The sequence below is a fragment of the Calonectris borealis genome, chromosome 28 (assembly GCF_964195595.1).
Source record: "Calonectris borealis chromosome 28, bCalBor7.hap1.2, whole genome shotgun sequence".
Classification (NCBI taxonomy): Eukaryota; Metazoa; Chordata; class Aves; order Procellariiformes; family Procellariidae; genus Calonectris; species Calonectris borealis.
The window spans coordinates 5,701,138-5,719,833 of NC_134339.1; the positions used below are offsets into that span (position 1 = coordinate 5,701,138).

The window sequence follows — 18,696 nt, forward strand, 5'->3', positions numbered from 1 at the left end:
GGGGTTGCTGGTTTTTAGGCTTTTGCTCTCCAGTCCGCTGCCTGGCTCTGCAAGGAAGTAAAGACAGAAGCTGGAGTCCGGGCAGTAGGAACTGTAAATTTGGTTTGGCAACCTGCGGAGTAGTTCATTTCTTTCTCCTCAGCTTATGAATGGCCTCTTCTGTGAAGGTTGCAAATCTGAGCCTGGCTGCTGTTTGATGAGATTCTTCTATTCCAAGGAGAAAATGATCCTATTTCCTTTGCTTTCCCCATATTCCCACATCCTTGTGCCGAGCGTGTCGAGAGGTGGAGTTCCACTGGCAGGGACAGGGAAGATGCAATGTTAGATGTTTTGCTTTTGTGATTCTCTCAGGGTTTATGAACCATTACAGAATGACTCATGTGGCCACATATTTTCCATGCCTCAGCCAGGATCCTTTCCATGCTCTGTATGCAAAAAATTAGACATAATCAGGTTCAGATAGTGTGCAAATCGCAGCCCTGCTTCCTATGGCCAGGTCTCTGGAGTGGAGCAGAGAGAGGTTACTCATTGCTGTATCCTTCATTTTTCAGATGCTCTGTGATCTTTAGTGACTGCTTTAGATGCAGAACAGCTTGCTTGAAAATTCTAATGCCAGAAGTTTGTCACGGCTTGTTAACTTCTCTTTAAGTCGTGTGATCCCTGCCCTGTGGGGTAACAATTTGCTTTTAAAGTAATTCATTGTGCAATAGATCATCTCCTGGGAGAAGGCGCTCTTTTATTCCATGGCTCTGAACCCAAAAGATGTAATGCTGGAAAAGAGGCTAGGGATTTTAAAGCTCGGAGGGAGGGTACAAACACCACCTGGCCTGTCCCATACATCTTTAAGGCTTGGAAGAGCAAGCTTTTGTAGGCAAATAATGGGCCTTGCTATTTCTGCTCTGTTCCAGCAGCTCGAGAGTCCTTCGGCTGCAAGTCAGCAGGTGTGAAGACCGAAACGTTAGTGCAGCTAATACCTGCCCCAGGCTGAGCTCGCATTTGCGATGCAGACAGGAGAGGCAGCTGACGGTGGAGGCAGCAGCTCTGCCTTAGCGCCAGCAGCATGAAGCATTTCCACCAGTGTCAGCACAACCTCACATTTTCCATGAATGCAATGCCGGCCCTGCCTTTCCCAGCCGCTGGGTGTGCAAGCATCTGAGCCTTCTCAGAACCACAAGGCACAGCAAACTTCCACTGACTATTGAAATAGAAATGATGGTCCTTAGAACCAGGATCCCCCCACCCCAGATTTGTCTTTGCAGGCTCTTTGTGCCCCGGGCACTCTTCCTGACTTTGCCATCACGCCAGCTCCCCTTCCTCTCACTTCGTCAGGTCTCTTACCATCACCCTGAGACTCTACTGCTCCAGAGAATCTCCCTGCCTCTCTTCTTTTCTGCTTGTTCCACAGTTCTCCTGTTCCACTGGGATCCCACCCAGTCTTTTCCCTTGGTTATGCCACACCTTTTGTGCTCACATTCTCCTTACCACTTGTAAGCCTTATGCTGGTGTAATACTTTTGGGGAGACAGATTTTTTCTTTTGCTTGTTTGCAGTTTTCACTTCAGAGTGTAGGAAGTCCACATGAAGCCATTTTTCAGAAATATTTGAAGTTCGTTAGCATCACTGTAACTCACTAGATCATAGAATCATAGAATCATACAGGTTGGAAAAGACCTCTAAGATCATCGTGTCCAACCGTCAACCCAACACCACCATGCCCACTACACCATGTCCCTAAGCGCCTCATCTACAGGTCTTTTAAATACCTCCAGGGATGGTGACTCCACCACTTCCCTGGGCAGCCTGTTCCAAGGCCTGACCACTCTTTCAGTAAAGAAATTTTTCCTAATGTTCAATCTAAACTTCCCTTGGCGGGAGGGAATGTTGTATGTTCTGGAATAGCTTCTTTTGGTCCTTTCTCAGCAAGATAATGACACTGGGGCATGGGCTACCTTGTCTGATACAGAAAACATCATCCCTTATCAGCACTGGGTCTCAGATAAGTCTTTTTGGATTCGTCCTTTAGCACAGGTATGGTTTAGAAGTGCTAGTCTTTAATTTAGTCTTTAAGTTTCATTTTGATGGGTGGAACAGAGAGTGTACCTCTGGTTTCATTAAGGTTGAGTTACTTAGTTCTAATGCAGAGGAACGGCTAAAGCATGAAGAAAAGCCCATGTTTACACACATACTTCTAGACTACCTCTCACTGGTTCGCAGCCTCGTCTTTCTCTCTGTGCATCACTGTGATACGGAAACCTGTGGAAAAAAAAACAGTCCTGAAATATTAAATACTGAATTCAGGTCCTCCCTTTAGCAATTCTTAATTTAATTTAGAAAACCATTAATTCTTATTCCGTCCTGCAAACCTGAAAGATATTTTTAAGCTGTCTTCCTTTGTCGTTGCCAAAGCTGTCCACTTGCTGAGATCTCCAACTGCTCTTGGGTGATGTCAGATCTGGCTGTCCCTCCCCTTGAGCACAGGGAATGTCCTCTTCGTGAGAAGTCCAAGATCTCCGCGAGAAGACTTGTGTAAAGTGGACTGTGTCCTCTGAGACGCCACTACCATCATTTTAATCAAATTATTCCATGCAATTTATGCATCAGAGGATTGTTATTAGGAGAACAACAGTTTGTTTCCCTGTGAGCAAGTAATATGCTGCACAGAAAGCAGAGTTGCCTTTTGTTATGGCAACGGAAGTGTTGAGAATGATGTAAAGGAAACTCCTATCAGATCTGGGTCACATCACTACAGTTTAATTTGCAAAATCTACACATTCATTTGTTGTGCAGAGCTCACAGGGAACACAGTTAAACATGTTATTACCCAGGAATTTGGGGAGGTTGAGGGAAAGGCGGGTGGAGGGTTATTTTCATGGTTGCAGTTGTATTGTCTTAACCTGTAGCAGATGTGCTTATAGATTTCGGAACTGGAACCAGTGACTTTTCTTGAACGTCTTTTGTATTTAGCGTGCGAGTACTTGGGGGCCAGGCCTGGACCATATTTTTACGCCACACCTCTCATGGCAAAGGTGCTGCTAGAAATAAACCAATCTGCAAAAAGATATGCTTTGCTGGCACTACACCATGTTTTCTTTTGAAACCTGTCTCTGCATGGAGCAACTGTGCCACCCCATGGACTCCCGTGCTCTCGTCCAGCCGTGGGCCTTCGCTCCAAGAGAGGTCCTGGCAGCAGGGAGCCACAGGCGCTACCTTCCTGCGTGGGATCTCCTATTGCACGCGACTCGCAGGGAACTTGCTTCCCTTTTATGTTAGCTAGTGCGCTAACTTCTCAGTGTGGGTAAGGTTAAAGATTTGCTGCCTGCTGGCCCACTGGAAGTGAGTCGGCAAACGTCTAAATCATTACATCCTGCAGCCTGTCTTGCAACTGCTTGAAGAGAAGTTCATCCAACTTTTCAATTGCATTCTTTTACTATGTAAAATTCAGTTTCAGAAAGTTTAAATTAATTTAAAATAAATTTAAAACAGTGAGAGCTGCAGACTTTTAAAATCAATATTTTATTTTTACTTGAATGTGCAAATAAATATAAAAAAAACTACATTCAAAGAGCTGGCAAAGCAATTACAAGCCCAAAAGCAAAGATCCTTCAAAAAAATGGAAGAACAAACTCTTGAATCAAGGTCGTGCTAGCAGATACACAGCGGTCGAGCTTAAACTCTCAGACATTAGCAAGCCACTCTCAAACCTGCACTGCCTGCTTATTCCATTCACATCATTTGCTACTATCATTTTTGAGACAATAGCACTGTAAAGGGCGAAAGTCTTACTTAATCTGTTCAGATTATAAATTAAGGTTTAAAAAATAAGGATGCTTAAAAATACCTGAAGTACACTTAAAAACGGGGAGACGGAATAGGACGGTGCACAGGTGCGTTACCCTCCTACACCCTGGTACACTTGGAATCAAATGCATTTTAAGCCACAAGTTGCAACCTATTTTCTAGTAAACATTTTTCTGTATCATAAAACCATAAAATTTGGCACAGTTGTCATCTCCACTGGAAGACAGCAGAGAGGTGAACAGGACTGAGGTGTATTTTGTTGAGCTGTCTGGAAGCAAAAGGGGGATGCTGTGCTTTGCACTGGCCTTGTCCCCCCGCTCCTCCACCCAGCCCTCACATAGCTACGTGGTCAGTGTCTTTTATCACTTACTGCAACAAGAGCAGGGGAAGAACCTTCAGCTCATTTCAGTAACCAAAATTTAACAGACCCAGACAACGAGAACATGAGTTCTTGATGAAAAGTCCTCTGCTGGCAGTGGTTGTGCAAGTGGCCACGAATGCCAGAGACTGGCCTCCCTCCTTCCCTCCTACAGATTATTTTGCAAAAAAGACAAAGAGTCAGTACAGTTTTCTATTAAACGTACCCCAAAGGCCAATTTTTCTACTGTCAAGTGAGACAATTGCAAAACCAAATGTTGTACAGTGGAAATAACCCAGGACAAATCCTACAGGCTGCTACTTAGGTCTGGCAGAAATTATAAGCTAAAAATCAAAGCCACAAAAAATACCGGGGTGGGGGGTTTATTCCCCCAAAAGCCAGGAAAAAGTTGGAAGCAGAGCTGAAAGGAGGCTGGACCTGCCTCAAGACATTATGTTTGTAATACACTCCACGGACAGTGTGCTTGCCCTTGGCCCCTGAAAAACAAAAGCGAAGTCACAGTGGGGTTGCAGGACAGACACAACTACATTTTCTTGATTTTTCAATAGATTAAGTCAGACAATTGACGTAGTGTTCTGCATGGTTCGGGGTAGGGTTTTTGTTACGTTTCATTGCGAAAAAGCTTGGACAGAAGTACAGATGGTTCAGTGGAAAAGCTTGTCCACGATGGTTGTGGCTGGATCTAACACTGCCCATTACAGGTTTCCATGTGTCACTGCAAATACAGCATCTGTGCTGACCCAGCAGAAACAGCAAAGTATCTGGGACAAACCTCAGATCCTGTGCAAACACTGTGCTGCAAGAGCTCCATCTACTGATGTTATTTAAGTGGTACAACCCAGCAGAACCACGGAGTCCGGGCATGCACAAGGAAAGCGAAGCGCCTGAGAACGCAGTCTCCAGAGGCTGCCAATCAACATGCAAAATACAAAAAAAGAAAAAAAAAAATAATAGGCCAGACCTCGCAATGGATATTACTCCCCAGGCACACGCTCCAAGCAGCTCCAGATCTGAGAAGGCAGAGTCTGCAGCAGGTCGTAAGTTCACAAAGCAACAACGTGGGATCCGGCGCACATCTGCAGCGGGGCGGCTGATGGGCCTAGGCTGTCTTGCGCCGCAAAATGCTCTCTTGCCTAGCACTGCAGCTCAGAGAGTTTCTTCCCCTTAGTTCATGCTCCAAAATACTTAGTTGATGAGTGAGAGTTAGAGCATTTAGTACGCTGTTCGCCCTTCTCTCCGTTTTGGCATTTTTCTCACCAGAGCACCAGTAACAAATACTGCGTTCATTGCCTTATTAGTACACATAGATAATGAAGCAGCCCGTAGCGGGGCTAGCAATCTGTGCCAGGTGCTCTCAGCCCCGCTGGCACTCGGAGGTTACATTGAAGAGTTCTGCAGGCTCCAAGACGGCATAAATTCAGGAAGATAGGGAACATTAAACCCTTCAAAGTGGAAGCAGCTGCCAGCATCTGCTCAAACACCAGCCCAGCTCCATCCCTCCAACAGAGCCACTAGTGGTAGTTCGCCCAGAGCCTGACCCCCTCACTCAGCCTTCCAGTATTGGCTGGGCAGCAGTGGCCTAAAGCTAGCAAACTACTAAAATTGTGTGGCAATGCCAAGAGCCCTCTTCCCACAAAGCTCTGGAAGTCTCTTCATGATGGCTGGAGGATTACACTGCAAGGAGACAAGTCTATGCCATATGGAAAATACATCATAATCCAAAGTAAAATGCTGTTTGGATAAATATCATTAATACATACATTGCATTCCCACCACTATTCTCAGAGTAAATGTGTTTCACCAGCAACGCTCCTACTTGTCTTGGTCCCAGGAACAAGTCTCTGCTCACGGTGAAGCTGGACGGCGACTGTACTGAACTCTGTATCTGTTCACTGGGACCCCATGGACATTCACCGTCTCGCAAGTTGTTTTACAGGGCACCATCTCCTCATCTTCATCTCCCATTAGCCAGTCTTGAACTACATCAACTGCCTCCATCGTCACGTTCTCTTCTAGCCACCTATTGTGCCACTCTTCAAACTGCTGGTGATGCTTCAGCAGCACCATTGGCTGTACCTGAAAGCAGGACAGTAAAGATCACTGAGAGGTTTCTGGGCGAGAAGCCAAAACCTTCGCCTCTTTGTGTGTCTGAGATGTGCATGCTTTACTACACAACACAAACAGTAAAACAGGAAACCGCATACCTGCATCTAAAGATCTCAATTTCTTAATGTTTGCCACTCCCCCTTAAAATTTGCACGGTAAAGTAAAGGCTGCTAAACTAAAGTACAGAGCATTTACCAGCTCTCCTCCATGTTTCATCCAACACAGAGCAGTAACTTCTGGGTGTAGTTTGCAGGAATTCAGCCACAAGACTTCTTATTGGTACCTGTCTTTTGGCTCACATCCTCAACCTCTGCTACTGCCTGAGCTGCAGAGAGAGTAATAGGAGATGCACCTGCTTGGCTCGGCAGAGAGCTCCCCGCCTGTACATGTAGTCCTCCGAGTTCATGATGAACATCATCTTGTGGGTGTTGAGCTTGAACCGGCAGTCCACGTTGCAGGCACTTTCCACCCCAATCAGCCTCTTCCAGGAGCTCTTCACTTCGCTGCGCAGAGCTCTCACTTGCTTACATTGCCACTTGCGAAACCTTTTTAGGTTCCTAGAACAAAACAAGGATTACGAAGCATGTGTCACACTTGATTATCCATTCTCCTAAGCTAGCAGAGCTGGCAGCACAAGTATGAAATCTGTATTTCCACATTTAGTTTTCAGACTTTCTCCAGGATCTTCCTCCATACACTCTGACAAATATTTAGTGAAATGGGAACAAATTAGACCTCAAATTCCTCCCAGAAGGGACTGCTTAGACAGTCCCACTCCTTTCTAAACACAGTTTCATGAACAAACCTCAATGCAGTGGTCATAAATCTTTTCTTCAGCGTTATGCAGTGCACTGGACTACAGCAGGCCCTTTGGACCTCAAAGATGAGTGTGTTTCCCTAGAGTTACTTGTACAGGACATCACTAAAATCACTGCCACATATGCAGAGAGGAAGCAGTACCAGCTGCTGCAGGTGTGACTCAGGAGAGGGAGCGCGCTCACCTTTGCAGAAAGACCGGTTTCAATAAGAAGCCATCATTCTGGTTGTTTGGAGCTCCTTCCACCCCAACGTACTGCTCCATGTAGTTAGCCAGGTGCTACACAAGAGAGACCAATTTCAAGTCAGATTTCGGCCTCATCAAAACAAACACCACTGCAAAGAACTAGTTTATTTCCAAGCTGCTTTTTATGAAGCTGCTGGTATCTCACTCAACCCCAAGCTGATTTATGTTGAAACTCTTTTGCTAACATACTCATTTCTATCAATGACCACAGCTCCACCTCCCAGGTAAACTTCTCCTGGCAAAGTCTCACAGTTTGGAACAAGAAAGCGGGAAAGCATTCTTAGACATCTGCTTTGTCTGTGGTACAGCAGACTCCATGGTCACTATGATATTACCTGGACCTCCACAGGATCTTCCGTCTGGGTTTCTTCCGTATCCAGGAGCTCAATGGTCATGATCACCTGTCCTTTCCGCTGAAGAAACATTACCTGTAATAAAGTTACAGGCACAAGATATTGGCCACATGGGTTCACAATAAAATGCTGTATATTCACAAGGCGTCATTTGGATAACAAATATGAGCTAGGAGAGAAGTAAGCAGCAGGGCTTTTCAGTGAGCCAGTATGCCACTTTACTGCCTATGCTCTGTTTTTGGTACCTTCTCTTCATATTGCGCTCTCTCACCATTGTGGCCTTGGGGCTTCCAAACCCACTTCTCCCAGGTAAGGCGCCACAGTCACTTTACGAAGTTCCCTGGCAGCAGGTTCTTACCTTGAAACAGTTCTCATCCGCCATGCACCGTTCAGCCTTCCACTGATAGCTGGTCTCCTTTGCTGCCCGGACACACCTAGAGGACAAGTTACCTCCAGCAGCACCTCGCTTCCTTTCGTTCAAGTAGAGCTCAACCACCTTCAAGCAGATGTCATCGCTCACTAGATGGTGAAGCTTCCATTAAAAAAGGGGGAATTCAGTCAGCAAGTCTGGGCCAAGAGTTAACTCTAGTGCGTTATGAAAGGAGCACAAAACTCAGCACAGCATCACACCTCAGAAGCAGCAAAGTGTTAACTCCAGAGACTTCACACATTTCACTCTTTTTCATTACTATTCAATAAAATGAACAGAGAAGAGTGAGGGGCTGATGTGCCTTAACTGTAACAAAACTACAATTAGAAGACAGATTTGAGTAAAAAGGACTGGACCTTTTTTTTTTTTTTTTGCCTTAGATGTATTCTGGGAATGGCAGAATTCTGAAAAGACTAGAACTCAAAAAATGTTGGAAAAGGCCAGGAAGAAGTAAATCCCCTAAGGTGGTCCCTGCACTGAAGCTGAATTATCTCACTGAACTTCTGTTAGAGTCTTTCCCCTACATATATAACTTTTCTATGAATTTGCTTTAAGTTTAGTGAGTCCTTGATTACAGGATACTGTGAGAAACCCATCTGTCGATAGAAGGGAGATGCGCGGCGCCCCAAACACACAGCACAGCCATCAAATTAGTTACCTGGCGGACAATATTCTGCACCAGTTTGTCCATAGTAAAGCCAATATAGGCATGGATAGTGAACATCTCCCTCAGAGTGTCCTCATACTGCGTTGGGTCAATATTCCCATCCAGCAGACTCCTCACCATGTCCAGGAACGCGGGGTAGTACTCCTCCAGTTCCACCTCACCTGGGTAAGGGAAAAGTGCAGTCACTTAATGCGTGTAAGAGGCAGAGTGAAGTCAAGAGATACAAGGAACAGCATTACTCAAGAACCGTGACATTCAATATCAAGAACGTGCTTACAGACAGACAGTTCTCTGTAAGGAGTGCGACAGACTAAGTTTTATCTCATGCACTTCCATGACTTCCTTGTGCAGTTAACTATTCTGCTGTGGAGCCATTTACATTTTAAATCAAAGTAATAGATTAATACAATGAGACACCTGAGAACATCTGACAGCAGTGGGCTTGTATGAAGTCTCTATGAACTACGCATGAGAGCCCTCAGAAGACAAATTACAAACTAGCTATCCTGTTAAATCAGCTGTATCCACAAATCACAAATATCGTGGAGGTTTGCACCTCCTTACAGACTTGCCTGCTGGTCTCAGTTACTCAGATATATACAACGGAGCACTAGCAACCAGAGCATTAAGAATGGACTATGTCCCGGATTATTCTTACTTGGTTGCTTCAGTCTTAGTTCCATGGCTGGATCATTGGTTTTTTCTTTTCTTCCCTCACAAAGGAGTTTCTCTCTCTCTTTTTCAGTCCGATATTCTAGAAGCTGCTTCTGGGCTTGACGATAAATCTTCAAGAGCCTTGAGCACAGAGTCTGGTGAAGGCGGAGGAAGAAATACCAATTATTATTGACAAAGAATAGACTGTAAACATCATCCAGAGTGTTGTGGGGCTCAGCAGCTGTAACATCACAGAAGGTTGCTTTTGCCTCCAAAGGACTGCTCGGAGGCCCAGGCACATGTTTTTTTCGTAGCTCAGGAGTATCCAGGTTCTGCCCCTGATGGTTTTCTCTGTCCTCATCTGTTGATTCTTCAGAAATACTGTGCTCAGGGGGCTGAGAGAAAAACAGCTCAGGTATGAAGTGATGTACTATCTGCCGGATGGTTGCTTGATCCTCCTTTTGGATAGTAGGCTGCCTTTTTACATAATAGCTGATAAGAGATGCTGCATCTTCCAAAATCTGCTTATCTTCATAGATGAAGATAAGATGAGGCTCGTTTGTGGATGAACTTCTCCCCTCTGAATGCTGCTCTTGATGCTGTAATCAAGAGACAAATAGATAAAGATTCTTCCAATCCATGCTCAAGAGCCATTCCTGCCAGAAGAAATAAGCCAGTATTAACGCTATGCTTGGGACAGTCATTTTTGACTGAGAACTCTTCAGAGCCCTACCACTTCAACAAGGTCCCAGGTGCCACGTAAACATCTAGATAATACTATAAATGAAGGACATACAGGATGGATTATTTACTAGCGTACGCACCTCATCATAGACGCTCTCAATTTCATTCAGCAAGCTCTTGGAGCGCAAAGCTTTGGTGTCATTTTGTTTGAAGTTGACGGCCTGGTGGTCAAGGGACTTCAAGTAGGCTTTCTCATACTGCTCCCGCCAAATTTTGTTGAAGCCCTGCTGGGCCTCCCGCCATTCCTCCTCTTTTGCTTTCAATCTGCATAAATGTATAACCTACTTCAGTTCAAAAAGACAACCACAGAAATACACACAAAGCATTTTTAACGTAGCCAACTGTGATGCACCACAAACTTTTCAGTATTCCTGGAAGTAATAAATAAATTTAAAAAAGCACCACCACTGAAGATGAGTTATCCTTTGAAAAAACATTTACAGAAAACAGTCGTTTAAAAATTCTGTATCAGTTTCTTAAAGAACCCAGGTGAACACAGGAGAATGGGAATTACCTCTTAAGAACAACAGGAACTGCAGTAACTGGGTTTTTCTTAAGACTTTCAATGATCTCTGGTGCTTTATCACCATAGATGCGATAGATGGCCCTGCGCTGGATCACTTCTGATGTTCCTCCCAAGCAATCATCCAGTCGAAATTTCTCCTGATCCTCTTGAGTCAGGCGTGACAGTTTTTTCTGCACACTCTCCAGCACACGTATTGTGGCTAAATTAGTCTCCAAGACAACATCCAACTGTTAAGAGTTCACAAAAGACACAGTGTAAGAACAGGCGTAGCAGGAAAATGGAGACCAGCGGCGCCCGGTTTGTGGCATGCATTCCAGCCCCACTGGGTGGAGCTAAGAAGCATCAGCAAGGTTTCTTACTGGAAAATATACCTCCGCCAGTTCTCCCAAAGGTAACGTGCTTTTTAGAACTGGACTCATGCCTAGAAAGAACTATTAGACTCCAAGCAAGTGGAAAACACCAAACTCTAGCTCAAACCAACCAACACTAACAGAACTTTCAGTAATTGGCCACCAATTAATTCAGCCAAAATCCTCATAGCTAAAAGTTTTGCTTTCTGAGGAGGCAGACAGGCAGAAAGGAAGCTCAGTAGCAGAGGTACCTCAAACCGCTCGTCTTCACAGCGGTGCAACTGCTCCTCATAAGGAGTCTTCTTGGAGCTGACAAAAGTGGAGTCTTCAGACCAGGATGGAAATGAAACCCAGGTATCATTTAGCACCTGCAACAGTGCAAAGACATGACATTGAACACAGCCTTGTGGGCCCAGAGCTGTTCTCATGGGGTCTGATACTTTTCTGTTTTATTTTTGCACAGTCCTGCCCTGAGTTTCTATTGGAAGTTTCAGACCTAGTTCACAAGTCACTGACTCAGAAGATTAGAGGTCTGTGTGGAACTGTGCCAGGGCTCTGCTCAGAATGCTCGAAAGCACCTTCACCATCATCTCACAAACCACACAGATCACTCTGCAGTAATTAGCAACTGTAAGTAAAGGAGACAAAGCTGCCAACAACAGCGAGAGGTGGGAGCACCTACGCTGCTGACGTCTGTTCTCAGTGAGAACAGTGCCTAAGACACTGGCTCACAGTGCTCTTTCAGGAGAAAAACTGTTTCTAAAGGCCATATTGGTCCACTGCTAGAAAATTAATTAAAGCTATTTAATATTCTTTTCTGTCTATAGGAATAAATATGTGTATGCACATAGTCTCAAAAGACATTAAAGTGAAAGACGTGATTTGAGATGGGTTTAGATATAATTAGTAAAATGCATGTGGATACTCTTATTTCAATAAATGGGATGAATAACTGATGTGAGATTAAAGCTGGCTAATCAGCATTAAAGAGAGGAATCCACATGCAGAAGCTGTAGCACTAACTACCCCACTTCAAGTTACGTAAGTGCAATGTGTGTTCAGGGGTTGAACAGGTTGATCCCAAAGTACCTCCTTGCAAATGGCTGTTCTTCCACTGCACTTTGGCTGCTGATAGGTTTTTGGGAGAGCCCGGTAACTTGATCCTATGCGTTTGCAGGAAGCATAATCAATTTCCCGACTCATTCCATCCCCAGATCGGTCACTCAGTGGAGAAGCAAATGAAAGCTCTTTCACACCAAGAAAGGACTTGAACTGTGCAAAGAGTTCTGGGAATTTCCTTCAAAAACACAAGTAAGCGCCTTTTGTTATTTCACTCTGACAGTTTTAGCGTGGCTAATGCGTGTCATAAAAGCGAGGGAGAAAATCTAAACAAACCTAGCATTGCAGTGAGAAATCTTTCACCCACGTTTTACCTCTGTGATCATTCTCTCTGAATTACTTTAGCTTTTTTTTGACTTAAGGCAGGAAAAGAATTTCCCTTCACAACTTCACGAATACTCCCCTTAACTGACTGAGTCGTCACTGATCCTTGCCATCTGACTCTCCCTCTTCTTTGGAAGACAAACAGCACGAGAGGCTCACATCAGAGCTAGAACTATTTATCCTTCTCACAGCTCTGTTCTGAGATTTCATGTTTATACCTGTATTGTATTTTGAGAGATTAGAACAGGGACTGTGAACAGAGACCACCCTCCAGAATTGGTGAGATTCTCTGTCCCCAGTGATTTAGTATAACATCAGGTAGTCTGCTGCTTGTGAGGCTTTCAACTGGATGCACAGACAGAGGAAAATACCCTCCCCAAAATGCTCTTTCAGAGCTGTGTAGGTATGTTAAAAGATTCAGATTTTATGACTCCTCTTTTTGGATTAGCCTTCAATTTCTTGCACGCTACCTAGGAGATATTTCTGAAGTTAAATCCAAATCTTCCATAACAAAGTTCACAATGTCTACTAAAAAGTAACAGAGTAAGACCTAAAAAGTACGACACAGCAGAGAAGGTAGTCAGTAACTTACCCTAAAAACGGTGTAACTAGCTGGAGCAACTCCGAGCCAGAGACCAACTCCTGGTTGAAGAGAGCAATGCAACGGAGAAAATTTTCATAGACTTCCTGGCTCTTCAGCACCCTACGCACCTAAAGCACAGTTTGAAGAGAAATGATCAGATTACTTGAACGCCACTTTTATTTAGTTTATATTCTAAGTAGTCTGAACCATGGGTACAGTGACAAACCTCTGTCTACATTGCATCATAAAAGGAGAATATGCACAAAAAATGCCCAGTTTCAAAGAATAATCTAGTAACTACAGGTGTTACCATGAGGAAACATCACTGAAAAACAGAGAAAAACACGTCTGAAGAGACAAGCATTCAGGAAAAGGTTAATTGTCAGTTTCTATCATCTTCCAAACCCACCTATTTTCTCTTTTCTTGTTCTGTCTTTCTCTACCACTTGAAAAGTCAGGCAATTGCTAAGTGCTGACACATAGACTGTATAGAAAACCAACCAATTAATAACCGCATAAATGGTTGAAAATAAGTCCACAGAATGTGGACTCAGACCAAATACTGACCTTGTCAAAGAAGGAAAACTCTTGCAGTGTGCCATATTTTCCCACTGTCGCTACTGACAGATCTTTGGTACCTCGCAGTTTCATTTTCTTCTGTTAAAAGAACAAACAGTTATCCTTAAAATGTTGTGACTCAAATGCTATCAAATTCCACTTTGCTGACATGTAACAGCTCTCTGCAAAGGCTGAAACTCAGTATTTCCCAAATAGTGATCTAGCGTTGCTGCGTCAAGTCCTCCACAGCAATCTCTCTCAAATGACTCCCAGCTAAGAAGGAGAAACAACAAAAAAGGATGACTTGAGAAAGAATTCCAAAAAATGATTTCTTTGTAGAAGCAATAAATTGTCCCTTTCCAGGGCCAATACTTAGTACAGAAGATCTTGATATTTAGTATTCAATATGTTACCACACACATTTAAGCATACTTTAAAAACTCTGGTTTTCTCCAGTAATTATTTTAAAAACAACTCTGAAATTTTGTTTCTCGTATCTAACAACTACATACCTCAAAGACGCTACTCATTACAACTTTATCTAAGCAATTATCTAAACACAACAAGTAATATCAGGTTATTCTAAGTTTTTACTTGCTAAAAGATACCTTTGCTGGGCCAGAAACAGGACGCAACAGCAGTGGTCTGGATCGCTTTTTGCTGTGTTCCAGATTCTTCTCATGCTCAGTTTTTTGGACACTGTTCACTTCACATGGTCCATTTCCTGTGAACTGAAGTAAATAAATAATGATTTCAATGTTCTCTTCTCAGTCGGTGCAAATAAAGAACGCTATAAATCTGAACAGCACAGAGAACATGTAATTAAGTCACTCGCTCTGCAAAATTCCGAACAATGAAGAGGAGCAAAGTTCATCTACTGGCTGTACATTCTCCCATAATGTTTTGCATTCCTAAAGCTTCTTTATGTATTCTACATACAAACAGAAAGTATTCAATATTCTGCCTTGTTCTAAGCATACACGTACCAAAGACCTTTTAGCCTCCGGGAGGAACTGTCCAAACTCAGAAAGCAGATCCTCCTGTCCCCTGAACAGATTTGCTACTTCAGTAAACACTTCTTCCTCTGACATGCCCCGAAAGGGTCGGCCTTTAGTGTTCAGCTGTTCTTTCTGAAAAGATATGCACAGATGTTAGAGTCCAAAACATACCTCACTATGCAAGAAAACGCATCAACTCAGCCAAAAACCTTATGCTACACAAACTTGAAATAACTATCAGATAGCCCAAGGTTCTTACAGTCCATCCTTTCACACAGAATATCACTAAATCAACCAAAGGTTAGTAAAGACAGATCTAGATACAACCCCTTTACACCTCAGAGCCTGGAAAGTTCTACAGTTTTCACACTTTTGTCATTTAATGTGAATATCTATGAGGTTGGACAAAGGCTAGTGCTTGGGAACTGCATAAGCCTGTCCAACAGGCAGACATTTCATTTGACCACTACTCCTCAAACAGGTCCATGCAAACCCACAATCGCTTATATGGAAGACGTTTTACCTGGTAAGTATGAAGAATTTCTAAAAAGGATCTGTAAATTTCTGGATGGTCAAGAAAGCGTGTTTTGATCTTATTCACGTAACTGATAGCATTATTGAACTCTACAGAATCAGACTCCAAAGGAATTTGGGATTTATCTTCTTTGTATGGAAGCTGTTGCCTAAACTCCTCGGAGCAGTCACTGTGATTGTGCGAATTCTCCTGGGAGTAATGCAACAACAGCCCGCTGCCAGGGAGAGCGCTGGGAACAGGCTCTGAGGGCACCTAGTGGCATAAGACACATAAGACAGTGACTTGTACAGAAACATAGGTGCAAGGTCAACAACAGTCTAGCATCAGGATTTTCAAGCTGTTTAGCTAAAAAGGATTATCACATGAAGAAAGAAAAAAGATTTAATTAGCCGATAAATTTCCCTACCTAGTTTATTAACACCATCAGTTAAAAAAATCCCCTAAGTTGTATCCGGCTTATGAACCATCCGACTCATTACTGCTTTTGACTGTCACTGTGTTATCCACTACACTTGAGAGGGTGTACCAAACAACATGCACCGCAGTTTCTGTTACCACTGCTTTATTTCAGAGGAACTGTCAGTTTTAAGAAACATATTAAAATGCATTGCATGGCAATACCTGACGTATTTTTTGCCTATCGCCTAAACACATTTCCCAGTTTCTCAGTGGAAGACTGGATATGCGATTCTTCTGGGATCTCTTTTTGAAATTTATCATTACACACACCACATGTAGAGAATCTATGTAAATATATCAAATATTTACATTTAGCTTAAAGATGCTAAATTTCTAAGCAACAGAGAGATCTAAGGAAACTGAGATCTGAAAAATATTTACTGCTACTAATTGGAGTTAAACCACAAGTTTATCAGTAGAACTCAGGTAATAGCTCTGTTTCAGCCTCCACAACCACACAGCAACAACAAAAAAGCAGCAGAGGCCAATACTTATCCACCTGTATCACAGCAGATGTCTTTCATTGCAGGATGTTAGCAATTGCATGGCAATACCTGACATGTATTGTTTGCCTATCGCCTAAACACATTTCCCAGTTTCTCAGTGGAAGACTGGAAATGTGGTTCTTCCGGGATCTCTTTTTGAAATTTGTCACTACACACACCACATGTCGAGAATCTATATAAATATGTCAAGCCAATTACAATTTCAGTTTTCAAATCTGACTGAAGTATCTGAAGTTGAAGTGGCACTTCATGCAGGAATATCATTCTTGTGTAAGGTAAACTAACAACTGGTTTGAGAATAAATATTGAAATTTTTATTATACCCATTATCATAAACGTTGAAAACCATGTAAAAACTTTAGCAACATGCAATACACGTATATCTACATAGCCTAAACTATGCAAAAGATGGGTATAGCAACACGTGTAACAGAATTTATTTAGAGAATATGAGCTCTATAACCTACCTGACTATTCAAAGGTGACTGTATACTTAACTTCCCGTTCTTTGGAATTTCTATCCTATAGCCCAGAGGAAGGAAAGCATTGAATCCTACAATGAGGTCAGGATGCTCATGGAAAAGCTGTGAAACACGTCGGATTACTCCAGGTGTGTCAATGCTAAAATTGAGAAGAGTTTGTTACTTGTGTCCAAATCAGAAATACAAGTTAAGCCTAGCAAATTACAGAGGTATGTGAAGCATCTGGCTTCTCAGAGATGCAATTTTTTAATAAGCAAGTTTGGGAACCTCAGACCTAGAAGTTAGCGCAAGCAGAGGGAATGATCACCAGCCTCACACGGCAGTGTTACCCACAGAGAGGAGATACAAGCGTGCAGGTTACCCAAAACAGGCAAGACAGCCATCACCTCTAGGGCTGACAGGTCACAGAGGGGCTCTGCACTCAAGCTTCTTCACTTATTTTCCAGACGTGCGTTTCAGAGCGGGAAGTAAAAATAGATTTGCCTTTTCCTGTGGATTTAATCTCTGGAAAATGATGGGATGGACAGAGACACTCCACCTCCAATGTCTAGTGACTGCACTACTGGGGGACAGGCCAGCAGGGTGGCCTGTGTGTCTGCGGAGCTGGAAAGACCATGCGAAGGCAGAGAGACCCCCGCAAAGGCTGAGGAGCTCCCCGGAGCAGCCCTGGGGCGCAGGGCCTGGGCCTTACCTCTGGCTCTTGAACTCTTTCATGATCTCCAGGAAGCCGTTGTAGGTGGCGGGGTCGCTGCCAAAGCGAATCTTCACCTGGTCCAGGTAGGAAAGCGCATCCTCCACCTGCAGGGCGAGGACGCGGGTGAGGCCCAGAAAGGGAGAACGGGCCCTGGGGCACCCCATGGTCCCAGGATGGGGGCAGGGGCACCCCCCGGCACTGAGGGAGGTGGGAAGAGGCCCCGGGGGGAGCCCCACAGCGCCGGGGAAGGGGGAGCAGCCCGGGGAGGGGCACACAGTACCAGATGAGGAGGCTCTGAGGAAGACAGGCCCCGGTGGGGCACCACCGTACTGGGGAAGGTGGGCCTCACGGTGCTGGGGGAAGATGGCAGGGCACGGAGGGGGGCACGGTACCGGGGAGAGGAGAACAGGTCCCCGGGGAGCATGACCGCGGTACCGGAGGAGAACAGCCAGGCTGGGGAGGGGGGGAACAGGCCTGGGGGGGGGCCTCACGGTACCGGGGGAGGAGGGCACAAGCCCCAGGGGACCCCACGGTACCGAGGGAGGAGGGCGGGGGTGCCCCACGCACCGGGGGGAGAAGGCCCCGGGACACCCTACGGTACCGGCGGGGGGGACAGGCGCCGGGGGCGGGTTCGGCGCCGCGGACGGGGCGGGGCAGGTCACGGCGGGGCGGGCAGGGCCGTCCCGGGGGGTCGAGGGTGGCGGGGAGCGGCCCTTGGCGGGCAGGGGGTGGAGGGGAAGGGGGAAATCACGGCGGTCCCGGCGGGCGCGGCCGCCGGGGCGGTCGCCGCACTCACGTGCACCGGCAGCTTCTCCTGCGCCGCGGCTCGGCCGCCGCCGCCCCAGCGCGGGGCGCTGCCCCCCCGGCCGCCGCCGCCCCCCGCCGCCATGTTGCGAGTCGGGCAGGAGCGCGCCCCCCGTCAGCGCGTGCGGAACGCCTGCGTCAGCGCGCACGGCGCCGCCGGCCCGCCCGCCCGCGCGCCACGGCCCGGCCCGGCCCGGAGCGGAACCTTCGCGGCCGCCGTCGACGCCGCCCGGGAGCGCGCGCTGCTTCCGGCCGTTCAACCGTCCGTGGCGGGAGCCGCGCCTCAGGCGGCTGCTCGACGGCTGCGGGAGGAGGAGCGGCGCGGCCCCGGCCCCGGTGAGCGGCCTGAAGGAGGGGGCTGAAGGAGGGAGGGGATCATCGGGGGTCCGGCGCCGGCGAGTGAGCGCGCTCCGGGCTGGGGGGCCCGGGGGTGGCGGTTGGCAGCGGGCTGGTGGTGCCGGGCCTGGAGCCGAGCCCCTAAGGGGTCAGCGGCGGCCCAAGTCCCCGGTGCCTCTGTGCCGGGAACCGGTGGCCCTCGCGGGAAGGGGAGAGCCGAGGTGGAGCG

General features: G+C 45.8%; 1 protein-coding gene across 2 annotated transcripts; it reads right to left on the bottom strand.

Annotated features, from left to right (window-relative positions):
- Window positions 1-3,493: 3,493 nt before the first annotated feature.
- Window positions 3,494-18,231, bottom strand: SIN3B (SIN3 transcription regulator family member B). Of its 2 annotated transcripts, XR_012677496.1 has the most exons (20): window positions 18,124-18,216; window positions 17,325-17,431; window positions 16,619-16,772; window positions 15,175-15,438; window positions 14,640-14,783; window positions 14,262-14,384; window positions 13,663-13,752; window positions 13,105-13,223; window positions 12,159-12,366; window positions 11,321-11,437; window positions 10,708-10,946; window positions 10,274-10,457; window positions 9,454-10,048; window positions 8,787-8,956; window positions 8,057-8,230; window positions 7,681-7,773; window positions 7,284-7,378; window positions 6,635-6,839; window positions 5,937-6,252; window positions 3,494-5,082 (listed from the first exon to the last, which is right to left on the bottom strand). XR_012677496.1 is itself a non-coding variant. In XM_075175133.1 (19 exons), exons 1-19 carry the CDS (start codon window positions 18,214-18,216, stop codon window positions 6,022-6,024), a joined length of 3,405 nt encoding a protein of 1,134 aa, XP_075031234.1. In that variant the 5' UTR covers window positions 18,217-18,231; the 3' UTR covers window positions 3,494-6,021. The 2 variants fall into 2 exon arrangements, 1 of the variants encoding a protein (XP_075031234.1); XM_075175133.1 differs by having other exon boundaries at window positions 3,494-6,252; window positions 18,124-18,231.
- Window positions 18,232-18,696: the final 465 nt, after the last annotated feature.

What these genes read in the sequence shown, in the direction of transcription:
- SIN3B (XM_075175133.1), bottom strand. Translation starts at nt 18,216, where the DNA reads ATGGCGGCGGGGGGCGGCGGCGGCCGGGGGGGCAGCGCCCCGCGCTGG. An exon ending in AGGAGAAGCTGCCGGTGCAC is followed by an intron (nt 17,432 to 18,123) that starts GTGAGTGCGGCG and finishes CTCGCCCTGCAG; the next exon opens with GTGGAGGATGCGCTTTCCTA. An exon ending in GTTCCTGTTGTTCTTAAGAG is followed by an intron (nt 10,458 to 10,707) that starts GTAATTCCCATT and finishes ACATTTATGCAG; the next exon opens with ATTGAAAGCAAAAGAGGAGG.